Source organism: Propithecus coquereli, unplaced genomic scaffold (assembly GCF_000956105.1).
Source record: "Propithecus coquereli isolate 6110/MARCELLA unplaced genomic scaffold, Pcoq_1.0 Scaffold104, whole genome shotgun sequence".
In the NCBI taxonomy this organism is placed as follows: Eukaryota; Metazoa; Chordata; class Mammalia; order Primates; family Indriidae; genus Propithecus; species Propithecus coquereli.
Window position 1 is genome coordinate 9,400,892 of NW_012134303.1, and position 27,771 is coordinate 9,428,662.

General features: G+C 40.8%; 1 protein-coding gene across 1 annotated transcript in view; it reads left to right on the forward strand.

Moving 5' to 3' along the window:
- The first annotated feature begins 1,414 nt into the window (after positions 1-1,414).
- The window catches only part of LHFPL1 (lipoma HMGIC fusion partner-like 1), a 43,097-nt gene continuing 16,740 nt past the window's right edge, over positions 1,415-27,771 (forward strand). The window contains exons 1-2 of the mRNA XM_012644961.1: positions 1,415-1,865; positions 11,602-11,700. Of these exons, the coding sequence (XP_012500415.1) occupies positions 1,415-1,865; positions 11,602-11,700 (550 nt within the window). The remainder of the gene's footprint in view (positions 1,866-11,601; positions 11,701-27,771) is intronic.

Sequence of the window (27,771 nt, forward strand, 5' to 3'; positions counted from 1 at the left end):
TCATTCAGGGTCCCTGCCATTCTAGAAATTGGATGATTCTATGAAAGAGATTTCATTAAACAAACTTGAATTGGAGTGCCTCCGCTGTGCCGGGCAATGTTCGATGGTGATTGTGAAAGGGCTCATGGCTGGGATCCCGAGAGCCCTAGTACAACTGCTGCTTGCTCCTGTCAGTGTCCCAAATTGGCAATGTGGCAGCCCCATACAATCAGTTCCTGCACTTCTCCTGCTTTGGGTACCCCCCACCCTCTTTCCCCTCCCCCATGCCACCACCTATAACTTTAAGCAATGGTGATGAATCACGGAGAAGTTTCTGAAACATACTCCGACCACCTGCCTACTGGAGATATTCACAGTGCTGTCATCAAGCTGCAGTGTGGTCTCTAGCTGCCCCAGTAGAGAAACAGGCCAGAAGGCAATGGCAGATTAATGGAGTTGGGAGGGAAGTGGTTGATTTTTGACAGAGAGGTCTGTGAAAGCCATTTGTGAGCTGCGCTGAAGAGACTAGATCTGGAAAGACTCTCAGCGTCTTGAATCTGAGATTATTTATTTCCAAAGGGACCTTGAAAGGTCCTTACAGCTATACGTTCCTGCTGCAAGGCAGAGAATGCCTGATCCTGATCTATTTCAGAGATATGAGAAGCTTTCTTGGCAGTATCCAGCAAGGGACAAGGAAGTTTTTCTTGGTGGCCAGCCTAGAGTTAACTCCTACTGGTTGGAAGGTTACCTTCCATTTGATTGTGGGAAAAGTGACTGATTAGTGCTCGCTCAGTGACAGGTATAGGGTATGAGACTAGGCACCCCTTATTTTATTTTACCCATTTCAACCTGGCTGATGTATCCCAGTTGAAAAGCCCAAACTAACACACTGTTGGACATCCTACCAAAGTCAAATGGGAACATCCTGTAACTGCATGGTTACAGGATGAGCTCTCTTTCCCTCTTATCCCTTACAGCAGGGGCAAGCCCTGTGAGTTGTCTTCCTTCCTCCTTTACTCTCCGAAAACAACTTTGTTCCTGACCCTCTTGAGACATTACCTCCTTACAGGCCTCCAAGCCAGCAAGGCCATTCAGCTAGGAGTCTGGGGGACAGCTTTATTTTCATTCTGGCTCCCTTCCTACCACTTATTCCATGCTGCATGTCAAGAGTTAAAAGCTGTCCAAGCAGGCTGGATTTGAGTTGGCAGATCAGTCACTAATTCAGTTCTATGGTTCCTTCATTGCAGCCTAGAGACCATAGAACTCTGAATCAGGCAGAAGGAAGGGAAGATGGGAAAAGTCCTGGAAAGGAGAATCCCACAGGGATCCACATGGTCCTCGAGAGAATAATCTTCTCCAGAAGCAAGGACCAAGTGGCACATAATTGAGCCCCAAGACTGGCCAGCCAGATGAAAAATAGGCCGGTGGAGCCTACATGGTAACTTTCTGCATTTGGTGCTGTGACCCAACTCATCTCCCCATCCCTGCAGAGAAACCTGAGACCATGAGGAGCAGCCTGACCCTGGTGGGAACCCTCTGGGCTTTCCTGTCTCTTGTTACTGCTGTGGCCAGTTCTACCAGTTACTTCCTGCCTTACTGGCTCTTTGGATCCCAGCTGGGGAAGCCAGTGTCATTCAGCACATTCCGGAGGTGCAACTACCCTGTGCGGGGAGAGGGACACAGTCTGATCATGGTGGAAGAGTGTGGGCGCTATGCCAGCTTCAGTGCCATCCCAAGCCTGGCCTGGCAAATGTGCACAGTGGTGACAGGTGCCGGCTGTGCTCTGCTGCTCCTGGTGGCACTGGCTGCTGTCCTGGGTTGCTGCATGGAGGAGCTCATCTCCAGAATGATGGGACGTTGCATGGGAGCAGCGCAGTTCGTGGGAGGTAAGACTGTGTTTCTGAGATTGGGTAGGTTGGGGAGCTTTGGGCAGGGAAGTGTGGAGAGTGTGGTCATATGGGGAAATCCGTTCTCACCTCCTCCACTTTGTCCAACTCTAAGGCTGTGAATGGGGTCTCTTTTAAAATATCTAGTCTAGGACTTCCCAAAGTGCAGTCTATATCAGGGTTTTATTCACAGCAAACTTGGCTCATAGGCAGAGTTGATAACTGCTGTTTTGCCTCATTTTTGTCACCTTCTGCCTGCAGGGCACCCATTTAAGAATATTATCCAAGTCTGCCTTCCAGGGGCAGCAACATATACTCTAGTATTACTGCTCCAGTACAGACTTGATCTCTATGAGCCCTGCTCTCTGGTAGTTATCTCAGAGAACAGTGATCCGATAAACACATACACACAAGTACAAATTATTAATAGCTCTTACCAAAGAAATATCTCTAATAGTGAAATGCTAGGTACCGGACAAACTCTAGATGACAGCTTATTTGGCCTACATCTAAGGCTAGCCCTGTCTGGCAGCCATTAATAGTCTACCCAGATTGCTTATGATCCTTCCCCACCTAACTTGTCTTTTCCCTCATTCAAGCTCCCCCTAATTTGAGTGCAGGGAGCCTGGGATGCTGGCAGTGCGTGCATAGGCTAGGAAAGAGCAAAATCAAAAACAGCAGACTACAGGAAGGCCATAAGAGCAGTTAAATTTGAACTGTCTGAGAAGAAAAAAAAAAGCAAGTTTAGAAAGACAGGCAAGTATGTGCATGAACATTTGAGCTATTTTGCAAAACCTGGATGGGGTGCTAGGAAAAAAGTGCTAGTAAAACCTACTGCTCTACTGCTGAAGTTTGTCGTTGTTACAGAGTTCTGGAATCATTATCCAATTCATTATCATTAGCATTCATTCTTCTTCTCTCCAATGACTGCATTCAGGTGGCCTTGAGCTGAGATAGTAGTGATGAGCTAAAGCAGTGGTTCTCCACAGAAAACATTTGGTAATGTCTAGAGACATTTTTAATTATCACAACTTGGGGAGGGTGCTACTGACATCCAGTGGGTAAAGGTGAGGGATGCTGCTAATCATCCCACATTGCACAAGAAGAGGACACCCCCTCCACAAAAAAAAGTATCCAAAGTGACCCAAAATGTCAATTGTGTAAAGTTTGGGAAAGCCTGGGCTGGGTTATCATGGTTTTCTGGCCTGCTTATGAAAGCATCATCTTCTTTTTGTAGTGACAGTTAAGGTAAGGCTTTCTGATTTTCTCATTCCTCAGGCTCCTTGTAAAAGTTTTAAATCTGAATTACCATTCTAGCTTTCCTCATCTCTGAATTTTCCCACTCTTTAGCCACTGGTTTTTTGGCCACATTGGAAAGTAGAATTAGGTTAGTTTCTTTCTTCCCTTTGAAAACCATGGTACCAAACCAGATGCTAAACCTGATCTAAGCCAATGATCTTATCTCTCTTTGGGAGCTCCGTGGGTATCACAAATGAGTCTTACTTTAGGCTCACCTTTTGCCTGTATTCTTGGGCATGCTATAGTTAACTCAGCATATCCACAGACACATTATTTCAGGAAGTCACACTTGGCCGGTAGGAGAGAGGGATGGTCTGTGCAATTCATATTGATATCTCTGAGACCAGCCCAGCTCAGTGCCTGGCACAGAGCGATACTCAGTAACTGTAGAAAGAATGAATGCATGGCTAAAGTAATATCTAGCCATGTTGGGGTAAGTTAAACATGTGAGAGTTAGGTTTGTTCACATCCTTTCCTTTTCTTCTAGGCTTCCGTTCAGGGCTCTTAGCACCCTTCTTTTCTGACATGAGAATAACAACTTAACCTCACTTGCATTTCTAAGAGTTTCCAGCAGAGAGTGAGGAGGAACTAACTGGCAGGAATCAAAGGCCCCTAGCAACAGCCATTCCAAGCATAAATAGTGGCTCCTACTTCAGCTTGCTTCTTTTTGGGGCTTGGCTGAAATTTTTACAAAATCCTCATGGTTTTCCATATAATACACTTCAGTTGATCTCACCTAGTAAGTCTAGAAACTCAAGGGAAATCATTGAGGGAGCAAATGGGAAGGTAATAGAGATTTGGACATTCACGGGCTGGGCAGGACAGGCTTTGACTGAGAGGCAGGTGTCATATAGAGGAAATCAAGACATGAGTACTATGTTAGTCCCATATGATTCTGCCATTCTGTATTCCTCATGACCCTTGCTCATAAAACACAGTCACATTGTTTACAAATAGATGGAGATATTTAAAGTTCAAGAATAAAGTACTATTTGTCAGTAGTCCTAGAAAGACTTGGGACCCAGAGTGTGCTACTGGGTTTATCCCTGGTTAAGGGAATGATATTGGGGCAGATTACTAGACCTCCACAGCCTCCCCATCTGTAACACCAGCCAACAAAGAGCCATTCCTGTCTCCCTTTTAGAGACTTGTGGCTGTTGAAATTATATCAGATGTGAAAGAATGGTGAAGACTGCTTGGATGTACGATATTTTCTAGAAGCCCTTTGGCATATGGCCATTATTGCCTGAGGCTCTTGGAAGATCTTTGGTATGATCCTTCAAGGAGGGCTTTGCCAGTGGCAGAAATCCAAGCCTGGGCAACATTTTGAGCTCCATGGATAAAAGATACATGAGAAAGAACTGTGAGGGTTAAGTTCAAGCTTGTTGTTCAGACGAGAGGAATTGATTTTGTTGCTCCAGGCCCGGCTGCTTCTCGGCAGCTAGTGCATTAACCGAAATACATCAGGGGAGGAGCCAATTTGTTTCGGATCTGGTTTCTCTCTGCCAGACCCCAAACCACTGAAAAGATGGAGTATCCATTAAGAACTATCCCCTCCCCCTGCCTGACTCTTGTTCCCCAGTCTGGCGGCTGCCCACAGAGATGAGTGGTGGGAAGTGGGAGAGACAGGAAGAAATAAAGAGCTGCTGGCCTGACTCATACTCAGCAAGGTGACCTGATGGGGCCCTTGGGTCCCATTTGCTCCACCTGCAGCTGATCCAGCTGGACAAGCCGAGGGTCCAGAGAGCCTTCCACTGGGACCTTCAAGCCCTGTTCCAATCACTGAAGGAAACATCTGGCCAAGAGATTATTTCAACCCTGGGGATCCTGAGGTTTCCAACCAGCTGGCTCGCGGTCCCTGAGAACATGGCCATTATTCACATTCCCTAGTGTATATACATATGCAAGATGCTTGTGAATTATCCTCTATCTTCAGTGAGAGCTAAACAAAGAACAAATAGGTGACAAGTAAATATAAGGAACTTCTTGGCAGGAAAAAAGTGTAAGATCTTGGATTGGGTTACTTGAGGGAGGCCAAGAATCTTTCTGGAGCAGGGAATGTGTCAGAATCACCTGGAGTGCTTAAAAAAATGTGAGCTCCCCAACTCTCCAGTCTCCCTGTCTATTCTGATATATACAGTGACAGGTGTCGGCTACACGTGTAGAAAAATCTCCCCAATGATCCTGATGTTCATGCATGTTCCTTTTCCATAGCCCAGGGAGAACCCCCACCCTGAGCATTTTTGGTTGGTTTGTTTGTTTTATTTTAATTTTTTTTGTTAAGGTGACAGAATTCAACACACCTAGACAGGCACCAGTGCTTTTCACCATGTAAGGTCTTAATGCTACATGCTTCAAGCTGAATAAAAGTTGTCATTGGACACATATCACTAAGAACTTGATTCCAGGAAGGGTGCTAGGTTTCTAAAAAACCATTCTCTTCTCTGGAAACCATGCATTTCCTGGAAAATCCTCCAAAGTTTCATGAGACATCATTTCATTTATCCTTACTGTGCTGAGCAAGAATTATAAAAGTGATTTTGTGTTTGGGAAATAGTACTGAAGGAAATTAACCTACTAGCAAAGACTCGTGTAGTAAATTGTAGCAGAGCAGAGTATATGATCCAGGGCTTTTGACTCCCAGTTCTGTACTTTCTGCACTGGTGCTCTGGATTTTTCTTTTTTCCTTTGGGAAAGAAATGCTATCACAGTATTTTTCAGATAGGTGCGTGAACCACTTGCTTAAGAATTACCTGGGATGTTTGTTAATGCAGATTCCTTAGTGCTCAGACTCAACCAGGGTCTGCTAAAATACATTTTACACAGTCTCTCAGGCTCATATCTTTTTGAAAATACATTATGATATATTTCAGGTGTATTCTCCACTTAGTGTGACAAATAGAATATTACCAATACAGTTAAAGCCTCCTTCATAGCCTGATCACATTCCCTTGTTACTACTGTCTTGGATTTGTTACCTATCATTCCCCAGCATTCTTCCAGTAGACACTAAAATTTGAGAAACTCTGCTCAGCTTTGCTTATGGGGTTGCTGCTTTCTGGAATTCCCTTTTCTTCCATCTCTGCCTGTAGTATCCATCGATCTCTCAAAGGCCAGGTCCAATGCAGCCTTTCTGTGAAGCCTCCCCTGCTCTACTTTTCACATCTCTAGCAGATGTGAACTATCCTGTAACTATGAGAGAGAATATGAGGTTGACTAAATGGAGGGAGTGAGTTAGGGAGTTCCCTGTGAAGGAAAAGCTGAGATATAGTTGGAGGACAGGTTTTTAAATTTTCCACTAAGTTATATTTGAGTTGAAGTTGCTATAAAAGATATAAACTGAGCAAATTAATAACAAATTAACCCATATTGGGCTTCTTCTTGGAGTAGTAAATCCAAGCTGCCTAATAATCATGTTTGGAAAAGAGAGTTGGCAGCCATGCAAAGATGGAGGACTTGGGGATGAAAGTGGGGAATGTAACAAAATGGTTGCCATTCAACAGTTGCACTTGTGAATGGGGGAGGGGGAGGAGAAGGAGGTTGATAACATTCAGTAAGGAGGCTATCCTTTCCCAGAGACAGAGATTAGGCATCTACCTAATTGAGAATGTGCAGTTGGGAGAGGATTGTGCAGCTGTCAGCGTATGGGGAGGTAGTAATTCTGGGAGCAAGAGAAAGTTGAGGGCAGCTGGGATGTAGCCGCAGGGAGGGTTCCAACTCTGCCTGAGATTTTGCACCTGACATTTTGTACTGATGTTGAAGTTTCCACAAGGGCTAAAACTGAGTAAAGTGTGCAACTCCAGGCCTCTTCTTGGTCAGCTCAGTAAATCCAAACCACAACAACCACATTTAGGGAGGAGATTTGGTACACTTTGTGATGGAGGATTCTTGTGGAGGGGAGCAGCTGAGGAAGGGAAACAAGATGGCAGCCTATTGGACATCTGCCCATGTGTCATAGGGGAGTAAAGATGGCAACACAGATGGTAACACACTCTAAAGGGCTTTCTTTCCCTTCCTAGAGGCAGGCGAGAATATGAAAGTTCCCAGCTGAACATATGCAGTAGGGACAGACTTCTCCAAGGGGCATACGTGGTTGGAGGGGCAGTAAAACTGGGAGTTAGCAATGACACAGAAAAGAAGCAGGAGCCAGGCCTACGGCTCATATATGGCAGAGCTGGAATTTAAACGAGTTTTCTCTGCCAACACATCTCCTGCTCTTAATATTTTTGGTGGTGTTTTTCTTAAGTGTTGGTACCAGGACCAGATGCCTCAACATCACAGGGTGCTTTTAATATGCATACTCCTGGGCTGCAGTTACTGAATCAAATACCTGGGGCTGCAGCCCAAGAATCTAAAATTTTAATAAGCTTCCACTCTTCCAGAAGGTGGCAGGGCCTAGCACTGGCAAAGAACTTCCCTATTGCTATATGAAGCACATCTTTACAACCCCAAATTGATGAGAACTGTTGGGGACAAATGTAATTGAGGATGAACTACCCTATGACTTCATTTTTAGTTTGAATGTGTTCCCCAAGGCATCTTTCTCCAGCCACTATCAAATGTAATGGAATCAGCTATCAGTTACAAGTCAAATATCTCCATGAAGTATGTGTAAAACCTAATATGCTCATCTGTCTAAAAGGCAGGATGGAGGGCTGAGGGGATGGAAGGGTGGGAGGGCAGGTTGGGCAGAGCATGGAGCTACGTGCACTGGAGCAGAACACATGCTTTTCAGAGATTCCTGGTCTTTGAGCAGATGCCTCTGCAAAATTGCAAGATAACTCCAACCAGGCAGCTTTTGAATGAAGCCCTGTTCAGTTTTTGACTTTTTAGCTGATTTTTATGGGGGACAAACAGGTAAGGAAGAAATTAGCATAGGGAATACAGGTGGAAACTGAGAGAGGAGCCACAGGGAGAGGCAGCTGTTTAATAATAATAAATCTTTGTTGAGCACTTTCTATGTCCCAGGCACTTTATGTATATTAATCTCATTAATCCTCAGAACAGCTCTGTAAAATAGTCAGCCCTCCATATCTGAAGGTTCTGCACTTGTAGATTAAACAAACCACAGATGAAAAATATTTGAAAAAAAATAATAAAAAATAATGAAAATAAAAATACAGTATAACAACAATTTACATAGCATTTACATTTCATTAGGTATTATAAGTAATCTAGAGACTATTTATAGTATACAAGAGGATGTTCATAGATCATACTCAAACACTATACCATTTTATGTAAGGGACTTGAACATCTGCAGATTTTGGTATCCATGGGGCTTTTGGAACCAATCCACTATGGATATCAAGGGACAAATGTATTATTATTATTCCTATTTTAAAGATGAGGTAACTGAGGCACAGAGAGATTAAATAACTTGCCTGAAGCCACACAGCATCTCAATGGCAGAGCTGGAATTTAAATTTAGGTATAGCCTGACTACAGAACACATTCTCTTATGTCATCATGTTATACTCTCTCTCCCATCTAATGCCTGCAAAATTCCTTCTAGAGATATTGTTGCCACAAGGTAGTTGTTCCTTGACACATATCTCTAGAAGGACAGAGCCTCTAAGGGTTGATGATCTCTTTGATCAGTGGGAAAAACTGTTGCCAGTAACTGGCTATGTGGCCTTGGGTAAATCACTTTCTCTCTTTGGGTCTCAACGTCCACATCTGTAACAAGAAAGGATTGGAATAGGTAATCTCCAAAGGCCTTTTCCTCTCCAAGGTCCTTTGACTGTATCAGGCATCTTGGATGATCTCCCAATCCTGCCACGGAAGTCCTTTCAGAAGGCTTTCCCTTTGGGCAGTGTGGGCAAAGGAAGCTATCTGTTACATAGGCTGTGCATACTTGGAAACAGATGCATTTATTGAGCACTTATTATGTCCCAGATACTAAGGATACAGAGTTGTTGATAAATATGGCCCTTGCCTTCAAGGAACACACACTATAGTGAGCAAAGCAGATGACAAACTGTTGTGGGGAATATATGTTACAGGCTGTTTTAGTCACAGGAGTAAGCACAGGGTGCTACAGACACAGAGAAGAGGAGCTTGTAACTTAGCCCGGGGGTTGGGGATGGTGAGAGGTGGCTTCCTGGAGGAGGTAATCCCTGGCCTGAGCTCCTTAGCATGGTAAGGTCTGAGGAGCACGGAGGCTAAAGAGAGTGGAAGATCTCCCCTACTGTACCAGGAAGGGCACTTGTGTAGCTCTAGTTTCTGCTTGTGAGGTCAGAGTTCATGCCAGTCCCAGGGATCTGAATGTGGAGGTTGGAAAACAGAGCTGATGTACTTTTATCAACTTGTGTTCTTTTCTTCCTAGTCTGTGTGGGAAAGCTCAGTCTTCATTAACTCTTCCCTCAAAGGGTATATACTGGCAACAGGGAAAGGCTTAGGTTTCATTTCCAGTTTTGTTCTTCACCTATTGTGCATACTCTGGACTACCTCCTCATATCATAGAATTTCATTTTATCTGTGGTGAAAAACAGTGTTGTTGTATTACCACTGGATGAATTCCAGAGCCTAGCAAGGTCTTTGAGTGACCAGTTTCATTTCCTGTGAGACTACGAAACAGATAAGATTGCTTTCTAATTTTAAGCATTCCACCGAAAGGAATTTGTAACCTTAATTGGTCATTCTTTTAGTTTCTAAAACCTTTCTCGCTGTCAATCAGTTTTCCCTATTTTCTTGTTTAAACACTTTTTGCTGTTTCTTAAGGTCTTTGTCTTCTCCTGTGGCCTCACTGAATATTGAGAAAATCTGGTTACCGTGTGACAGACAAGCTTGGAGGCTACTTTGAGATCTTCTTCCTAAGGGATTCATCTGAAGGCAAAGTGGGCTTATTAGCTTCTTAGGTTGTATATAGACTCTTCCTTAGTAAGGAAAGAGAAGCGAAGCTGAAGCCTCAGTCCCTTGAGCAGGCTGCCTTTCACTGTCCAGTTGAGCTCCAGAGTGCTGGAACCTACAAATATGCCATTCATTCATCATTGATCAAGCAGCTGCTCTGTAGCTGTTCTGTGTTACATGTTATTCTCTACACCCACATTCAGGGCAGGTGTCCCCCCATGACCCTTAATGTGGCAAGCAAGTATAGTGTTCTTGTAATTAGGCTCTTTTGTTTACAAGTAGCAGACACTCACTTGAGTTCTCTCAATGAAAAGGGAGTTTATTATAATGTAAGGAAAGTGGAATTGGAAAGACATCAGGAAGGACTGGCTTCTGTTTTCTCTAGGAAGTTTTTCTAATGGTGTGTCTGCTTCATTCTACTATTCTCCTCTATTCTCTCCCTCTACCAATCAGTTTTCTCAGCCTACCCAGAATTGAGGTCCACTCATAACTTTGGATTGAAGTTGGCTTCAGCTTGACACAGACTTGATTCTATCTACTGGTGTTTTTTTTCCCCCAAACTTCTGCATTATCTGTTAACTAGCTCAGCATCTCTAAGTTTCTTGACTAAAATTTCCAGAAACAAGAATCTAGTCTGGCTCATCTCTTCGTGCCAGGCTACAGTGTCATCATTACTGGCCAGCCAATGAGTGTGGTTGTTTTGTGTCAGATGCCAGTGCTTGAGCCAATCCTCTGTAGCCAGAGGCAGGGTGGGGGCATAGGTTATAAAATGTGAAAACCTAGGCGGTAAGAAAGAGTTGTGGGAGCAGTTGCCCTTAGAAGGCAGTGTTGGCAAGCAGACCCAGATTTGTATCTCTGGTGGGAAGAGTAAGATTACTTTACTGAGCTAAGGTCCCACAGAGGTCCCATGCTAAGGTCCCATGGAGTTTCCCTGCAGTGACTAAATGACCTAAATAAAAAGGGAATAAAGGCAAAGGACACAGTGGAAGGCATAGGAAGCCAAACAAGGGAGGAATGCTTGGCATAAAACCGGAATGATTTCTCAGGGAGGAGGGAGTGTGGTGCCCTGCTCACCAGGAGAAGCTTACTCAACATATATGCTCTCTGGAGATCTCAGTTCAGCAACTGACTCCAAGTTTCCAAGTTACAGAAATCGTAACCTAATTTCAGCTAGTAGGGACCTAACTGGTGCTTAGAAAAAAAGCTGGATTTTAGGAGGAGTGGTCTCTACATTGTTATTATCTGTAAACCAGACCAAGGTAGAAGAGGTTGGAGAAGCCGACCTAGCTTTGTAAGTCATTGTAAAAAATATTTTGGGTGTAAAAAGTATATTGGCTTGTCTCAATTTCCAGTATTACCCTTTCTTTATGAGTTGTCCCCTCTGCTATCTACTGTACCCCACCACCTATGGCATGGCAAAGAAATCCTGTTGAGTTGACAGTATCATAGAAATGTAGGGTAAAGGGCAAGTGTAAGTTCTGAGTGGAGGAGGCAGAATTTGAGCTGAGCTAATCTAGAGGGAATGTTGGGGTGAGAGAAGACATGTTATATTTTTCTCTACCTGTGTGTATGCTTTTCTTTCCAGGACTCCTGATAAGCTCAGGCTGTGCCTTATACCCCTTAGGATGGAATAGCCCGGAGATAATGCAAACATGTGGGAATGTCTCCAATCAATTTCAGTTAGGTAAGGTGGCCTGGGCAGGATGACAGTGACGGTTCATGGGAAATCTGTTTTCCCTCCTCTTGGAGGGTCCTCTGCTTGCTAATGGTACTTGCCTGAATCTCTCTCACCCTGTTAGCTTGTGGGAAGTGGTGGCTTGGCCAAACACATCTGGCCTTGTTAACTCACAAGGGTAGGCTCTAAATTCCACATCTTTAACTATCATTTCACACCATTTATGCACTTTTTCCCAGAGATTTTTGATCAGTTTGGGGCAATCCTATGTTCAGAGAGATTTAAAATACTTGGAGACTAATTATCTGCCATCTTCTGAGTAAATTCTAGTTCCTACTAGTGTTTCTTTTTAGGCACTATTTTCCGAATGTAAATCAACAGTATCTCTTATCAGTCTCCACTGAGGATGTAACAAGAGGTAATGTAGTTTACATGAAGCACGAGGAAACTAGATTAAATATTGGAAAATGTTCCTAATGGCAAGAGCTGTTAAATATTATAACGGGTGACATAAGTAGCCCTGGACAATTCTCTGGTTGCCAACTCTCACTGAGAATGGCTTAGATTCACTACTGTGAATTGGTAATGGATTAGACTTTAATTGGAAGCTTCAAAATATTTCCCAAACCTATCATGATGGAAGAGAGTAGCAGTGGAAACGTCTAGGTTTCCTCGAGTATTCTCAATTGTACAAAAGGATTTGGGAACAATGAGACCACCTATCCACATATAGCTTGTGCTGCCATACTTCCTTTTTCTGTTTTTTGAGTCTCACCTGACCCATTTTTGGAGGAAGGAGTTGTTCTCTGTATAAACATAACATGAGGGAAGGTGTAACAAGCATGGATCCTAGAATGTCCAGTGTTCTTGACTCAGGGCAAGGCAGGTTAATATAACAATTCTACCATAGGTAAAGGAATGAGTAAATACTTGGAGCAAGTGCTGAAGAAAAGGGAAGAAAGCCACTGGTCTTGCTAGCTGGGATACAAGCTGAACATTTAGCACATTTCTCCTACTTTGTTGTGGGACTGATTCTATTTTTTAAAAATAGCAGCTTTATCGATATATAACCCAGATACCAAAATATTCACTCTTTTAAAGTGTATAATCAGTGGTTTTTAATATATTCACAAGGTTGTTCAACCATCACCACTATGCAATTACAGAACGTTTTCATCAGCCCCTAAAGAAACCCCTTACCTGTTAGTAGTCAATGCCCATCTCCCTCTGCTCCCAGGCCCTGGTAAACCACCGTCAATATGGATTTACTTATTCTTGACATTTTATATAAGTGGACTCATATATTACATGTTTTTTTGTGTCTGGATTTTTTCACTTAGCAGAAAATTTTCAAGATTCATCCATGTTGTAGCACTAGTTAGTACTTTATTTCTTTTCATGGTTGAATAATATTCTATGGCATAGATATAACACATTTTGTTTATCCATTTTTCAGTTGGTGAATACTTGAGTTGTTTCTACTTTTCGGCTATTAAGAATAATGTTGCTATGAATGTGTACACATCTTTGTCAACATATATTTTTATTTTTGGGGGGTATATATCTAAGAGAGAAATTGCTGGGTCCAATAGTAACTTTATGTTTAAGCCATTTGAGGCACTGTTAGGCTATTTTCCAAAGTGATTGCACCATTTTACATTCCCACCAGCAATGTACAAAGGGCTTCAATTTCCCAACATCTTCACTAATACTTATTTTGCATTTTTTATGATAGCCATCCCAGGGGATATAAAGTGCTATCTCATTGTGGTTTTGACTTGCATTTCCCTGATAACTGATGATGTTGAGTGTCTGTTCATGTACTTCTTGGCCATATCTTTTTTTGTATACAAATAATATACAAACTTTTATTCAAAGGTAATTCAAGAAAGACATGTTTTAGTCATTTTTAAAGTGGGATTAATTGAAGATCTCAGAAAAATTATATCTGATGAACATACATGACTACTCACAGAAAGTTCTCTCTTCTGTTAATAGCAGCTAAATTTGTACACACAGAAAAAATTCTTAAGACCATGCAAATGTCGTTTCTACATCTTCTTTGGAGAAATATGTATTCAAATACTTTGCCTATTTTTAACTGGGTTATCTGCCTTTTTTTTTGCTGCGTTGTAAGAGTTCTTTATGTATTCCGTACAAGACCACTTTCAAATGTATGATTTGCAAATATTTTCTCCCATTTTGTGGCTTGTCCTTTCACTTTCTTGATAAAATCCTTTAAAGTATAAAAGCATTTAATTTTGATGAAATCCAATTTATCTATTTTTTTCCTTGTGCTTTAAGTGTCACATCTAAAACTACACTGACAAATCCAAGATCATGAAAATTTACCCCTATGTTTTCTTCTAAGAGTTTTATAGTTTTAGCTCTTATATTTAGGTCTTTGTTCCATTTTGAGTTAACTTTGTGTATAGTGTGAGGTAGAGGTCCACATTCATTCTTTTGTATGTGAATATCTGGTTGTTCTAGAACCATTTATTAAAAAGTCTGTTATTTCCCCCCATTGAATGGTCTTTATACCCTTTTTAAAAATCAATTGCCCATAAATGTAAGGAACTTTTAATTCTATTCCATTGATATATAAGTGTATCCTTTTGCCAGTACCAAAGTGTCTTGATTATCATAGCTTTGTAGTAAGTTCTGAAATCATGTGAGTCCTCCTTTTTAAAGACTATTTTCGCTATTCTGGGCTCCTTGCTTTTCCATGTCAATTTTAGGTTTAGCTTGTCAATTTTTACACAAAAGTGAGCTGATATTTTGATAAGGATTGTGTCGAAACTGTAGATTAGTTTGAGGAGTATTGCTATTAATATTAATAATATTAAGGTTTTTCAATCCATGAACATGAGATGATTTTCCACTTAGTTTGGTCAGCTTTAATTCCTTTCAATGATGTTTTGTAGTTTTCACTTACTTGGTTAAATTTATTTCTAAGTATTTTATTGTTTTTTAAATTTTTCATTTTATTTTTAATTGAAAAATAATAATTGTATATATTAACAGGGTACAATGTGAAGTTATTCCACATGTATATATTGTGGAATGATTAAATCAGGTTAATTAATACAAAATTGTTTTCTGTGTTTCTAACTTAATTTAATTTTATTTTCAGATTGCTTGTTGTTAGTGTGTATAAATACAGATGGTCCCCGACTTACAATGGTTTGACTTAAGATTTTTTGACTTTACAATGGTACAAAAGTGACACACATTCAGTAGAAACTGTACTTCAAATTTTGAATTTTGATCTTTTCCTGGGCTAGAGATTTGCAGTACTATATGCCCTCATGATGCTGGGCAGCAGCAGCGAGCCACAGTTCCCATTCAGCCACATAATCACCAGGATAAACAACCCATACTCTGTAGTGTACTGTGTTGCCAGATGGTTTTGTCCAACTGTAGGCTAATGTAAGTGCTCTGAGTATATTTAACATAATCTAGGCTAAGCTATGATGTTTGGTAGGTTGGGTGTATTAAATGCATTTTTGACTTACGATATTTTCAAATTATGATGGGTTTATCAGGATGTAACCTCATTGTAAGTCAAGGAGCATCTGTACAAATGATTTTTGTATGTTTACATTGTATCCTGCAACCTTGCTGAACTCCTTTATTAATTCTAATGATTTTCTAAGTGAATTCCTTAGGATTTTCTATATATAAGATCATATTATCTGAGAATAGAGGTGGTTTTACTTCTTTTTTTTCCAAACTGAATGCCTTTTGCTTCTTTTCCTTGCCTAATTTCCCTGGCAAGAACTTCCAGGACAATGATGAATAGAACCAGTGAGAGTGAAAATCCTTATTTTATCCCTGAATTTAGTAGTGAAATACCAGTTTTTCACCATTAAGTACTGATGTTAACTATGTTTTTTTTTGTATAGATGGATGACCTTTATCAAGTTGAAGAAGTTCCCTTCTGTTCCTAGTTTATTGAATGTGTTCATCATGAAAGGGTATTGGATTTTGTCAAATGCTTTTTCTACATCTACTGAGATGATCATGTAATTTTTGTCCTTTATCCTTTTAATATAGCACATTTCATTGATTAATTTTCATATGTTAAACTAACCTTGCATTTCTGGGATAAATCACGTCCATGGTGTATAATCCATTTTATTTGTTGCAGGATTCAGTTTGCCAGTATTTTGTTGAGGCTTTTTGCATCTATATTTATTAAGAATATTGGTCTGTAAATTTCTCTCCTTGTAATGTGTTTGTTGGATTTTGGTATTAGGGTAATATTGGCTTCATAGAGTAAGTTGCTATGATTCTACTTTGATTCATGTAAAATACCAAAGTAAAAAATTGGATATGTGATTTGCATGGAGTTTTCCAACTTTATTTTCTGCCCTAATCACCATCCCTAAGGACCTAGTTCACAAATGGGCAGTTCTGTGGTGGCTGCCTCTGTTCCAAGTTAATGGCCTTCAATTATCTTTTCTACAGGATCATTATTATTCTCTTTCTTCTTTTACTCATTTTTTTGGTATCGTTCCTTCTCCATTACATTCTCTTTCAGTTATGCTTCTCTCCTGAACCTTATGTCTCCTGAGGTTTCTAGCTCTCTTCTCCTCAGTGCATTGGATACTGTGTTGTTCTGTGAATCCTTAAGGAATTAAGGGATGACTGAATCCTGCTTGAGTCAAGCCCAGAGGTTCCTTTTCTGAACTACTTTTCAATCCTTTCAACTGCATAAGTGCCTATCATCCCTCTAAGGCCCACATTTCCTGTCTATATTCTCCATTTTCATGCCTCTATATTAGCACCTTTCTGGTTAATGCTGAAAAGAGTAGAAACCTGTGCCATCCTTGATCCTTTCCTGGTCAATTTTCCAAACATACAAGATCTGTCCAAACAGATTAACAGTTGTTCCCTTGAAAAGTGGAGGTGCCAGGAGCAAGAACAAAACAGTCAGTAGAATTAAAAAGAATATTTTATGATGTGTTGGGAATGCCACACTTGGGATTGCCAAAACTTGGGAATGCCAAGGCAAGAAATATGGCCTTTCTCCTCAGACCTTTCTTTAGTACTCTGGAGATTCTGGCAGTGTGGAAACATCCTTGGCATACCTTAGGTATTATGTGGATGGATCAATGAAATAGAAGAAAAGTATCCTGGGTGTCCAATGTGCAGACTTTTGGTCCTTTTTCCTTGGGGAACAGCATCGTGCACTGAAAGATCATAGGCTTTAGAGTCAAAGATCTCAGTTGGTATCCAGGCTTTGCCACCTAAGCACTTATATGAAGTAAAGTTATTTTATGTTTGTGTTTCAGTTTCCTTCTCTGTAAAATATGTGTAATAATAATATCTATTCCAGTGTTGGTGTTAAGATGAAATACCAAAAAGTATAATAAAGTACCTAGTACAATGTTTGGCTCAAAGTAAATGGTGGCCTTCTTTAAAAGATAGCACAGGGGGTAAACTATCAATTGATAGAATTTACCTTGACTCAGCTGAAGGCTCTGTACTCTACTATGTGTTCTGTAATGTCGAAAGAGAGATGCACAGAGGAAAAAAAAAAGAAAAGGTGTGGTCTTTACCAGGGAAATAAGCTTTTTACCCTGACTTGCTTGAGAGAGATGAAAGGGGTAAGAAGGAGAATAGACGTAGTCATTATCAATCTGTCAGAGTAAGTGAAAAAGATTTCTCACTCTTACAGGCCTCCTGCAAACTGCCGTATGAAGGGGTCACCCTCATGTCTTCAACTCCTCTTTCCCTAGGTTTTCATTTTTTAGCCCTAAATTGAATTATCAAAGATATAACTTGTATTAAGGCACCAATCTTGATGTCTGTATTGGATTAAAGATAGGCACAAATTCTTTGACAGTCTTCCCATAGAGAAGCTGAGTCTATCTCTAATTCCTATTCCCCAAGTCTGTGCTGGCCTATAGCTGCTTTAACCTAATCTAATAAAATACAGTTAGAGAATTAGACTCAGTACTCTAATTAGCTTCTTCATAGAAGCTAAATAAAGTGTGGCAGAAGTGACATCAAACTTGTTCTAGGCCTAGCCTCTAAAGAACTTGCAGTTTCCATCTTGGCTTCTTGGAGCTCTGAGCCATCATATAAAGAGTCTGGTGTTAAGATGAGTAACACCTGCTGTGAGCTAGGCTAAAGCCATGGCACTCACTCTAGCCAGGGCAACAGAGTGAGACTCTGTCTCAAAAAAAAGATGAGTAACACCATCTAGTAAGCTAGCTATACTAGAGAGACCACATGGAAAGTCTTATGGAAAGTCTTAGAGATACCTGGAGACAGGGAGAGGCTCAGCTGAGTCCAGCCTTTCATCCACTGCTGCCAAGGCACCAGACATGAGAGTGAGGCTACCCTGAACCCTCCATACCAGCCATATGAATACCACCGAATGAGCCCAGTTAATGCCATTTAGAGTAGAAGAATTGCCCAACTGAGCCCTGACCAAATTGTGACCACAGAACCATGATATATAATCAAATGGTTGTTGTTTTAAGCTGCTATGCTCTGGGGTAGTTTGTCATAAAGCAATGGATAACCAGAAAAATGCCAAACCATATACATATATTTAAGATTGTTACTTTTAATAAAAGATAACCCATGTATGGGATAAAATAAATCAGTACAAACATAAAGGTTTAAAATCTAAAGTCAACCTTTTTCCTGACCTCAATCCCATTCCCCAAAGGAACCATTAAGTTCCTTTGGTATTCTACAGAATTTTTAATAAATACAAAGTATGTGTTTCCAACTGAGATCATATTATCTATCTATCTAACCAGCTAGCTAGCTATACTGTTCTGCACCTTGAGTTTTTCACTTGCTCATATCTCTTGAAGAGCTATCAATGTTTATAGATCTTCCTCTTACATTTTAGGTACGCCATATTTTTCTATTGTAGGGATATCATGTGCTCCATGAGGGCAGGGATTTTTGTCCGTGTTGTTCATTGCTGTCTCCCCAGGGCCTGCTTAAACAGTATCAAGTAGTAGGCACTGAACATTTGTTGAATGACTGAATAATATAATAATTAACCACTCCTCTATTTATGCACATTTAGTTGCTTCCAGTTTTTGGCTTTTCCAAAACATATTTCAGTGAACAACCTTATGTATATGTCTTAGTATACTAGTATATCTGTAGAACAAAGTCCTAGGATTAGAATGATTGGGTTAACAGTTATTTGCATTTTAAATATTCAAATTTAAATTCAGTTACTGATGAATTAAATGCCCTTTAAAAAGGCAGTACTAAGTTATTCTCCAAGTAATAATGTGAGTTCGCCTGACATTCCACAGCTTCCTGGGATCATCAACACTTCAATTAAATTTCCCATGACTTGTATTGGGCTCTCTTCTCTTCTCTCTCAACTCATTCTCCCTAGCTGAACTCATCATAGAGAAGTCACTTCACCTCTCTGTAAACTATTCTTCCTCATCATAAGATGAAGTTAATAACAGCTCCTATTTCATTAGGTTGCTGTGACAATTAAATGACATGATACATGTAAAACACTTGGAACAGTGCTTGACACATAGAAAACATTAACTTGGTAATAGCCATTATTATTACCATTTGTTTTAATTATTGGTTTAAATTGTATTAAATAAACATATAATTTTATTAATTAATCTAGTTTAATTTTATTAATTTAAATGTAATAGCCACAATGTGACTAGTGGCTACCATAGACAGCATGACTTGATTGTAGATGCTCTTAGCTACTATGTTACTCCATAGAGGAGCCTCCTAAGGAGACTCAGAAAGAGTAGCCAGAGAGACATAAAAAGAAAATCAAGAATGTGGGAGTCACGGAAACCAAGAGAAAGACAGTATGTCAAAGAAAAGGGTGCAATTAACTGTATTTAATGCTGTTACAAGTTACTAGATAAGGATAGAGAAGTGATCAATAGAGTCAGACAGACAGAGGTGACCTAGAAGAGCAATTTTGGAGTTATAGATCTCAAGAGGTATTGTGATATGAGGAATATGAAGGCAGCGTATGTGGGTAATTCTTTCAAAAAGTTTTGCTATAAGGAGAGCAGAGAAACTAAGCAGTAGCTGGATGAGAATGTAGGATGAAGAAAGGCTTTTCTTAAGATGGCCAAATGCTTAAATGTGGATGAGAATGATCCTGTAGTGGAGTGATGATTGATGCAGAACAGCAAGGTCCTTGAGAAAGTGAATGTGCAATGAGGAGGAATTTTTCTTCTGTTATAAAGAAATGTAAGTAAGAACTCCGAACAAAGATTTCAACTGATTTCCTGATACACATATTTCAACTTCGCTGTATTTTTAAAAATCCTCTTAAATCCACAAACTACTAGGGAATTCCTTCATACTTAATGGCCTATAGACAAGTGGCACCCAAATAGACCCCATTGAGAACTTAGAAAAGTTAAATACTTCTAATGGGACATAGCTGTTTTTAAGCAAGCTTAGAAAACCAGTGTTATCAATAGCACTTAATTCTAAGGTAAGGTCTGTACCGTCCATCAATGGATCACATTTGCAACATGTTCTCATGAATATTATGGAATATAAAACCAAAAACTCATGCATAGCTGATGGTAATGCGCCATTTTTATAATGAGGAAACCCTGAAGTGGAGAGCTAAAGTGATTTGTGTAAGGTCACACAGCGAAGTGAATGGAGCCTATCTCCTAATTCACTGTCCTGTGTGTGCTACAATGACTTCTTCCCCTCTCCATTGGTGAGGGTATGTCTTGAGTCATTTGAGAAATTTTTTCTTTAAGATACAATTTAGCTCTATTGTTTTCAGAAACAAATGTCTGAAACATCATGGAAAGTACCCAGTATTGCATCCTGTCTCCTCACCACCACCCTCAGCCTCAGTCCCCTATCAATCTTGCAGTATAATCAGAGTAAAAATAAATAAGGCAGTGGCTGGATGTGATGGGATTCTGAAAGAGGTCCCCAGTGGAATGGATATATATGGGAAATTTTAAAGTGTCGCTAGATTTGATTTGCACCTAAACTGCACCTAAAGGCACCTAAACTGTCTTGCTAAACTCAATCATAGAAGAAAACTATAGAAAAGTTTTTGTGTTCCACAAGTTCTTAGATCATATACGGTGTACCTGGGGCCCCTCTCTGATCTCCTGGGCTGTCTAGTTCTTATGTACTCTTTATCTCAGTCTTTCTGCTTTAGAGAAAGAGATTATGTGAGTTTGGGGAAGACACAGACCTAAAGACAAAACATATAATTGCAATAAGAATCCCAAACCCCTAGCCCCTCAAAAGTCTGACCTCCTTCCTTCCACTGCCTCTCCTGTTTCTAGGGTCTCCTTTTGTGTCTTTCAGTCCATCTTCCAGGTCCCCTGTAGTCCCAGTACTCCCCTCGTACCTGCTCTACCCCTCCAGAAAATCATTTACCCAACTCTCACCCAACAGTCTTCATTTGAACAGTTTAGGAAATTGACTGCTTTTGTTCACTTAAAAAAGAAACTAACAATGAAATAGTTAAAACAGAAAATCAACATACATTAAAATACAGCTTTCACTGAAGCCTACAATAGGATGGACCTTGCAGATCAATCAGTGATATTTACAGATACTGAGGCCCAATAAGGACAGGTGACTTTCTCACGGCCTCACTAGTGACCAGGGACTAGCTTCCAGACTCCTATGTGCATCGTAGATGCTGCTCAATGGCAACTCAACATCTGTTTGTTGAATGAATCACCCATTCAATAAGAAGGGGAAAGTCAGGCAAAGTCTCCCAGCAACAGCCCTGTCAAGTGCAATGCCTTTCTCACACCTTACTTTTATTAAATAAATGAAAAAGTTAAGCTGATAAAGGTGCTTTGCTTATTGTTAATTGGACTCTAACCATCAAGTGAAGATTTTTGTGGACTTCATCCCACACAAATGAATCCTCAGTAAGTCCAATGCTAAACTAATGCATTTGACTCCACCTCCTAGATATTCTTTACCAAGCCTCTAATTGGCACCAAAAGCAGTGGGAGCCAGGGAACAGGAAAAAAACCCATGGGAGAAAGGCTGGCCATAGATTGTCTAGTTGTAAGGCTTTAGCATAGCTATATCCTTAGCTCTGTGACCTTGGGCAAATTATTCAGCATTTGTGAGATTGTTGCTACCTCATGGGGTTGTTGTGAGGATTGAACGAGATCATGAATACATTTGTGTGTATGTTGATTTTCTTTGTACAGTGTTTAGTATATGGTAACCAGTCAATAGTTGCTGTCTGATATCATCATCATCATTACATTGATACCAATTGTTGAAATGAAAATGTTCTCAGTACTTTAGTTTTCAGGAAAAGGATCTATTATAGCAAGGAGCCAGTATATTTAGCATAAAGGATAAAAGCACAGGTTAATGGTAGAAAGATCTGGGTTCAAATATGAGTCTTGCCACTTATGATTTGCGCAAACCCGGGCATGATATTTAACCTCTCTCTGACTCCATTCACAGGGATTGGTAGTATTAATAGTATTTCTCTCCATAGGGTTACTGAAAAGATTAAGTAAAATAATAGATACATACAAAGCACAATAGGCTGTATTAAATGTAACTTGCTATTAGTAGCAGTCCGGTTCCCAAAAGCCTCTTTGGAGGGGATGCCCCAGGCTTGGCTTCTGGGAGAGACCTCCACCCCCACCTTGGCAAAGGCCTACAATAGAGGCTACCCACAGGCCTGTGTGGTGTGTGCTCCCTGTGTTTCCTCTCCTGAAGTCTCATTTCCTTTGCTCTCCTATCATTTCCTCTCATTCTTGCCAGTTCAAAGCCTTTTATGGTGACTTGGGGTTTGGCCTTTGTGGGTTCAGTTTTAAGGCATTTCCTGTTACCTTTCCTTACTGTTGATTTCCTTCTTTATGGACAATTTGTTTTCTTGTGTTCCCCAGAGCACAACGAGGCAGCTTAATATATTCCCATGCCCACAGAGGGGCATCAGAGCGTGGTAGAAACAGCCCTGGCCAGGATATTAGGATGTCCAGGTTTTAATTTTCCTAAGCATGCTTGGACATGTCACTTTCTTACTCTAAGCCTTTCTTTTCCTGTTTTTACATAGAGAACATTGGACTAGATGGATGAGTAACCAGAGGCCCCAGATACTGACCTAGCTCCCTGTTGTGACACACCTACCTTTATGGTGAGGCCTTTGATCTAATTTCATATTTATCTATTTTGTTCTTAAAAAGCAGAAGAGTAGATTTCAGGTGCTCTTACACACACACACACACACACACACACACACATATACAAACAAAGTAACTACATTAGGAGATGGATATTTTAAATTGCTTGACTGTATTAATCATTTCACTATATGTGTATCAACACATCATGTTGTATACCTTAAATATATACAATAAAAAATAAACCAATCTACTTAAGGCATCCCTTCCAGAGGAGAGAAGCTTTTTAGTATCACTAACCCATGGAAGCAGAGGCCAGGGATTGGCCAAGAAGATTGTCCAAAGCAACTCATCCACCATGGCAGCATCAGCTGGAATGCCCTGGCAGCCAGTCCTTGAAAATTCATGGCTCAAGTGTTGCTTAAGGTTTTTTAGTTGCCTGTCTAACCCATGCAGAGAGGAGTCTCCATCCAGAGGAGAAGCTGGGCTAAGCTGGAAGAGGCAGGAGGAAATCAGTGGGTCAGAAAGCAACTTAATTCACCTGCACATCCCTAGTGCCTGGCACATTCTTGAAGATCTCTAAGTGTTGCATTGAATGGAATGAACAAATTGTAGGATGGCTCTGTTGCTATCTGACTGTGTGACTGTAGAAAAGTCATTTCACGTCTTTAAACCTATTTCCCCATGACTAAAGTAAAGATGATCTTACCTACTTTCAGGAATTTTTTTGGCCATAAAATAGCAAAGTGCATGTAAATGTGCTTTATGAAAACAATGCCCTACAGGTGTAAGGCATAAAAAATTACAAAGCTAATCTACCATTAGATTTTCTCGCTGATCATCTTGTATTCAAAATAGTGAGGTGCTTAAAGCAATGAGACTCGAATATATCCCATGGGGTGCTAAGCTATTTTCATTTTGAATAGAAAAAATAATTATGGTGCTTATAAATATGTCTGCCTTTCCTGAAAGATCTCACATGAGAATGGGGAGCTCACCCCTGAAGTAGTTGATCACTAAGGTGACTTCTAGCTCTGTGACTCCAGAGGGAGACAAGGCTGTTACAAAGGCCTCAAGGGCAGGTCTTTTGCTTTACTTGACTTTATTTCCCCAGTGTCCTGCAGAGGGCCTAGGGGGCTCAATGACTGAAAAAAATGAATGTGAATTGTGAACTGATCATCTATACAGCAGATGACCACGCGATGGCAGTAAAGTCAGACGAATTCATTCTGTTCTCTGCTTTCTCAGTTTTGCCTCTGGTCCTTAGATCGAAGACTGTGAATCACCCTTAATTTCCTTGCTTCCATTTCTTCCACTGGAATTCCTTCTATAAACCTTGGCATCAGGTTCCTTTTCCTCTTTCACCTTTATTATTTTCCTTTCCCTGTCTACTGTAGAATAATACTGTATTCTAAGCCTTTGTTTAAAAGCAGAAAGGGGATGCTAATACATAGCACCCATCTCACAGGGCGCATCCTCATGAAACGATGTCATTTAGTGCAGGGCCCGCACTCAATCACTGTGAACAATAACTGATATTATTACTATTGTTATTAGTATAGGTTAGACAACCCAGAAAGTTTTTTAATAGAGTGAAATGGATTTCAAAGGCAGGAGCCAGGACGAAAACCAAAGACAGTTGCTCCCAACCTACTATCAATTCCCTGGCCAGGCTAGAGGTACAAGGGTGAAAATATATGTTATATCTGTGTTCTCTGTCATATAACTTTTTCAAACCATTGTCACCAAGCCCCACCAGTGAATTGTGAGAAATTGTGAGAAAGACAAATGTATCTTTCAAGTGAAAACACCTAGCACTGCATCAAGCACAGTGTAGGTTCTCAGTAAGAGTTGATTCCCTTTGCTTTTCCTCTAAAAGCTAGATCTGGGTGGGCTAATGATATGTTCTGGGCCGGGGGTTCCCCGCAGGGGTGTGCATCAAAATGATCCGGGCCCTCTCCCCAGATGTACTAATCTTGTAGTTCTGGAGGGGAGCCTAGGAATCTGTATTTTAAAGCTCTCCCAGACATTTTGGGGGAACTAATGGACCAGCTGACAGAGTGTTTAGCTGAGAGAAAGAGGAGCTGAGAAGTAAGTATTCATTATTCTAGGCACTGGGCTAAATGCCTCATATGTGTTGTCTCATTTGATCCTCACAGCTGCTCTGTGAGGTAGGTGGTGTCACCTCCATTTTACTCATGGGGGGAGCTGAAACTCAGAAAGATTAAATGACTTGCCCTAGAGGTTCAGTTTGTGGCAAGACATGATTACATGATTTCAAACACAGTTCCCTGTAACTCTGGTCCCAGACTCTTCTCTCTGTGCCACACTGACGTCCTAAGCACACACAGGCTTGGACCTATTCTCTGTACCCTCTAACTAAGTGGGGACCTTAGTCAGATCCTTCATCTGGCTACTCAATTCCTTCCCCTACAATAATATTTCTGCCTCCAGCTAGCACTTGATGAATGAATAAAACAAATGAAAGAGGAATAAATGTGATAATGGATGATAAAAGTACCTTATAAGTTGTAAAGTGCTATACTCATATTGGGTAGTATTATGTGTGGCATCTGTTATTACCCAGGGACCTTGGACCCTGGAAAGGTCTCCATGGAGTGCATCTGTTGGCCGATGGAGCATGGATGGAAATAGCCAAATGCTCAAAGCTGGCATTGCTAGTATGGGGCTAATATGGGGGAGCACTTGCTTCTGAATCCTGAGGTAGGTCAGTTTGCTGGGTCTGGCTTTCTAGCATTCTTGAGTATTTGAAGATTGTGTCAAAAATGGATCACAGTTACGCAATAAACATATTCTGGATATTTACTGCATGCAAGATGCTGAATAAGGCCGTGCAAAAATGCAAGGAAATAGTCTTCAAGGAGCTTGTAGTTTATTTGAGGAAACATGATATGTCTGACAAATATAGCCATAATGATGTCAATCCCAAATGTGTGGTATTGTCAGGAGTAAATACCGTTGTGATGTTAAGGCACACAGTGAGAAATCTAGAATCTATCTTCTTTCCCTTAATATCAGTTCTCATCTAGATTACTGAAAACAGCCCCTGACTTTCCCTCTATTCCACAAAGACACTGCACACCATGCCCTTGATCTGTCTCCCATTGTGTGATCAAAGTGACATTTCTAAGATGCAAATCTGATGTCATTCTCCTTATTTAGCGATGGTTCTCCTTTGCCTTCAAGATAAAGTCCAGACTCTTTAGGGAAGCCTACAGGAACTCTAGCCATCACTTCCATTATCACTCTACCTTCTCTTGTCCAGCTACCCTGAAAATACCATGTTCCTTCACACCTTTGAAACTTTACATGTGTTACTACCTTTGCTAGAAATACCCTTCCACCTTGCTTACCTAGCTTACTTCTTACTCTTACTTAAAAATGTCCTGCCCCTTTCCAACTGGATTTGATGCTCCTCATCCATATCCTTGCAGCATTCTCATTGTAGCACTTATCACACGAACAGTTTGTTTATTTGTCCTACTTCTGCCTCTGGCTCCCTTTCACTCATCTAGTTTATTGATTTCACCTATCTGGGAATACTTGTTTAAAGAGTTTACTACAGTGCCTGGCGTGTGGAAGCATTTGACCAATATTATCTATTACTATTCCAGTTACTGACTTAATCAGCTGAGAAAGTTCAAGAGCAAGCAAGCAGAGGGCTATTGAGATGTTAGAGAAGAGGTGCCAATTTCTTAGACGCCAAGTGTCCTAGAGAGCTCATGCTGAATCAGAGAGGTTCAATATTTGGTTAGCTGAGTTTCGACCTCTCTCCTTGGGGAAAGTGCCCAAAGCTCTTCTAAGAAGCTGCTCCAAATGTAGCTGATGGGCTGTACAAAAGGCAACACAAGGTGATACAGAAGTTTTTTCAGAGGCAGGTGACGGTAAATATGTAGAAAGACCCAGAAGTACAATTTAACTTGGCCTGAGACATGGTTCCCCCCATTGAAGAAAAAGATGAGCAAAGTACCTAAGAAATAGAGGCTGGCAAAACATGAGGAAATGTCAGAAGCTAATGCTCAATAATGATGAGGAAGATTTCAATAGAAGGACTCAATTGGCTTGGCAGAAATGTGTGAGAGACAAGGAAAAATTCAGCTAAATCAGGACATTTCTATCATCATGAGGACTTGTCTCTTCATCTAGTACTACCCTCACTTTCTAGCAAGTGACCTGGTTTTCTTTCTCTTTACCGTTTAGAACACTGGGTTGGACCATGAAGTTGAAAACCCAGAATGTCCTACCTCCCTAGCAGACCTGATTGGGTCAAATAGTCCGTGGCTACTAGCAATGACATGTTTACCTAAACAACTGAAGTTTTCAGAGGTTTTTCTTTTCTTCTTCTCTGGCAAGGGAGCCTGGCAGGCTTCTGGAACCTTCAGTAGGTTCGGGCCTTCCAATCTGGGCTTCTGTTGACACTCACGCCCAGCTTAGAGAGTTAGAAGAGACCTTTTCTCATAGCTTTGGCTGTCTTTTTACTGGGGGGCATGGTGGGGGTGGTAGGGTGTTTGGAAATTGCTCTCGAATTCATGGCTTTGCTTTATCTTTGAAGATTATTCATCTGTGTTTGCTGAACCTAGCAGGGCAAGTTCTCTGCTCTTTTAATTTGGCTGCATTCAAAATGTTTTTATGCTACCTGTGGAGACCCTATAGTCAACAGTATCTCTCTGAACAGATGTGACCACCAGCTCCTTCCAAAACCCTGCTGCTCCTGCCAACATAAAATTAAGATCCTAGACAAGCACCACATGTACTCACCATCAAATTGGTATTAACTGATCAACACATAAATGCACATATAAGAACAACATCTATTGGATGTTGGGCAGGGAGGAGGGGGGAAGGGGGAAGAGATATGGTGGGATGGGTATTTGCATACACAAAGAGTGCAATGCGCACCACCTGAAGGATGAACATAATTGAAACTCGGACTTTGGGG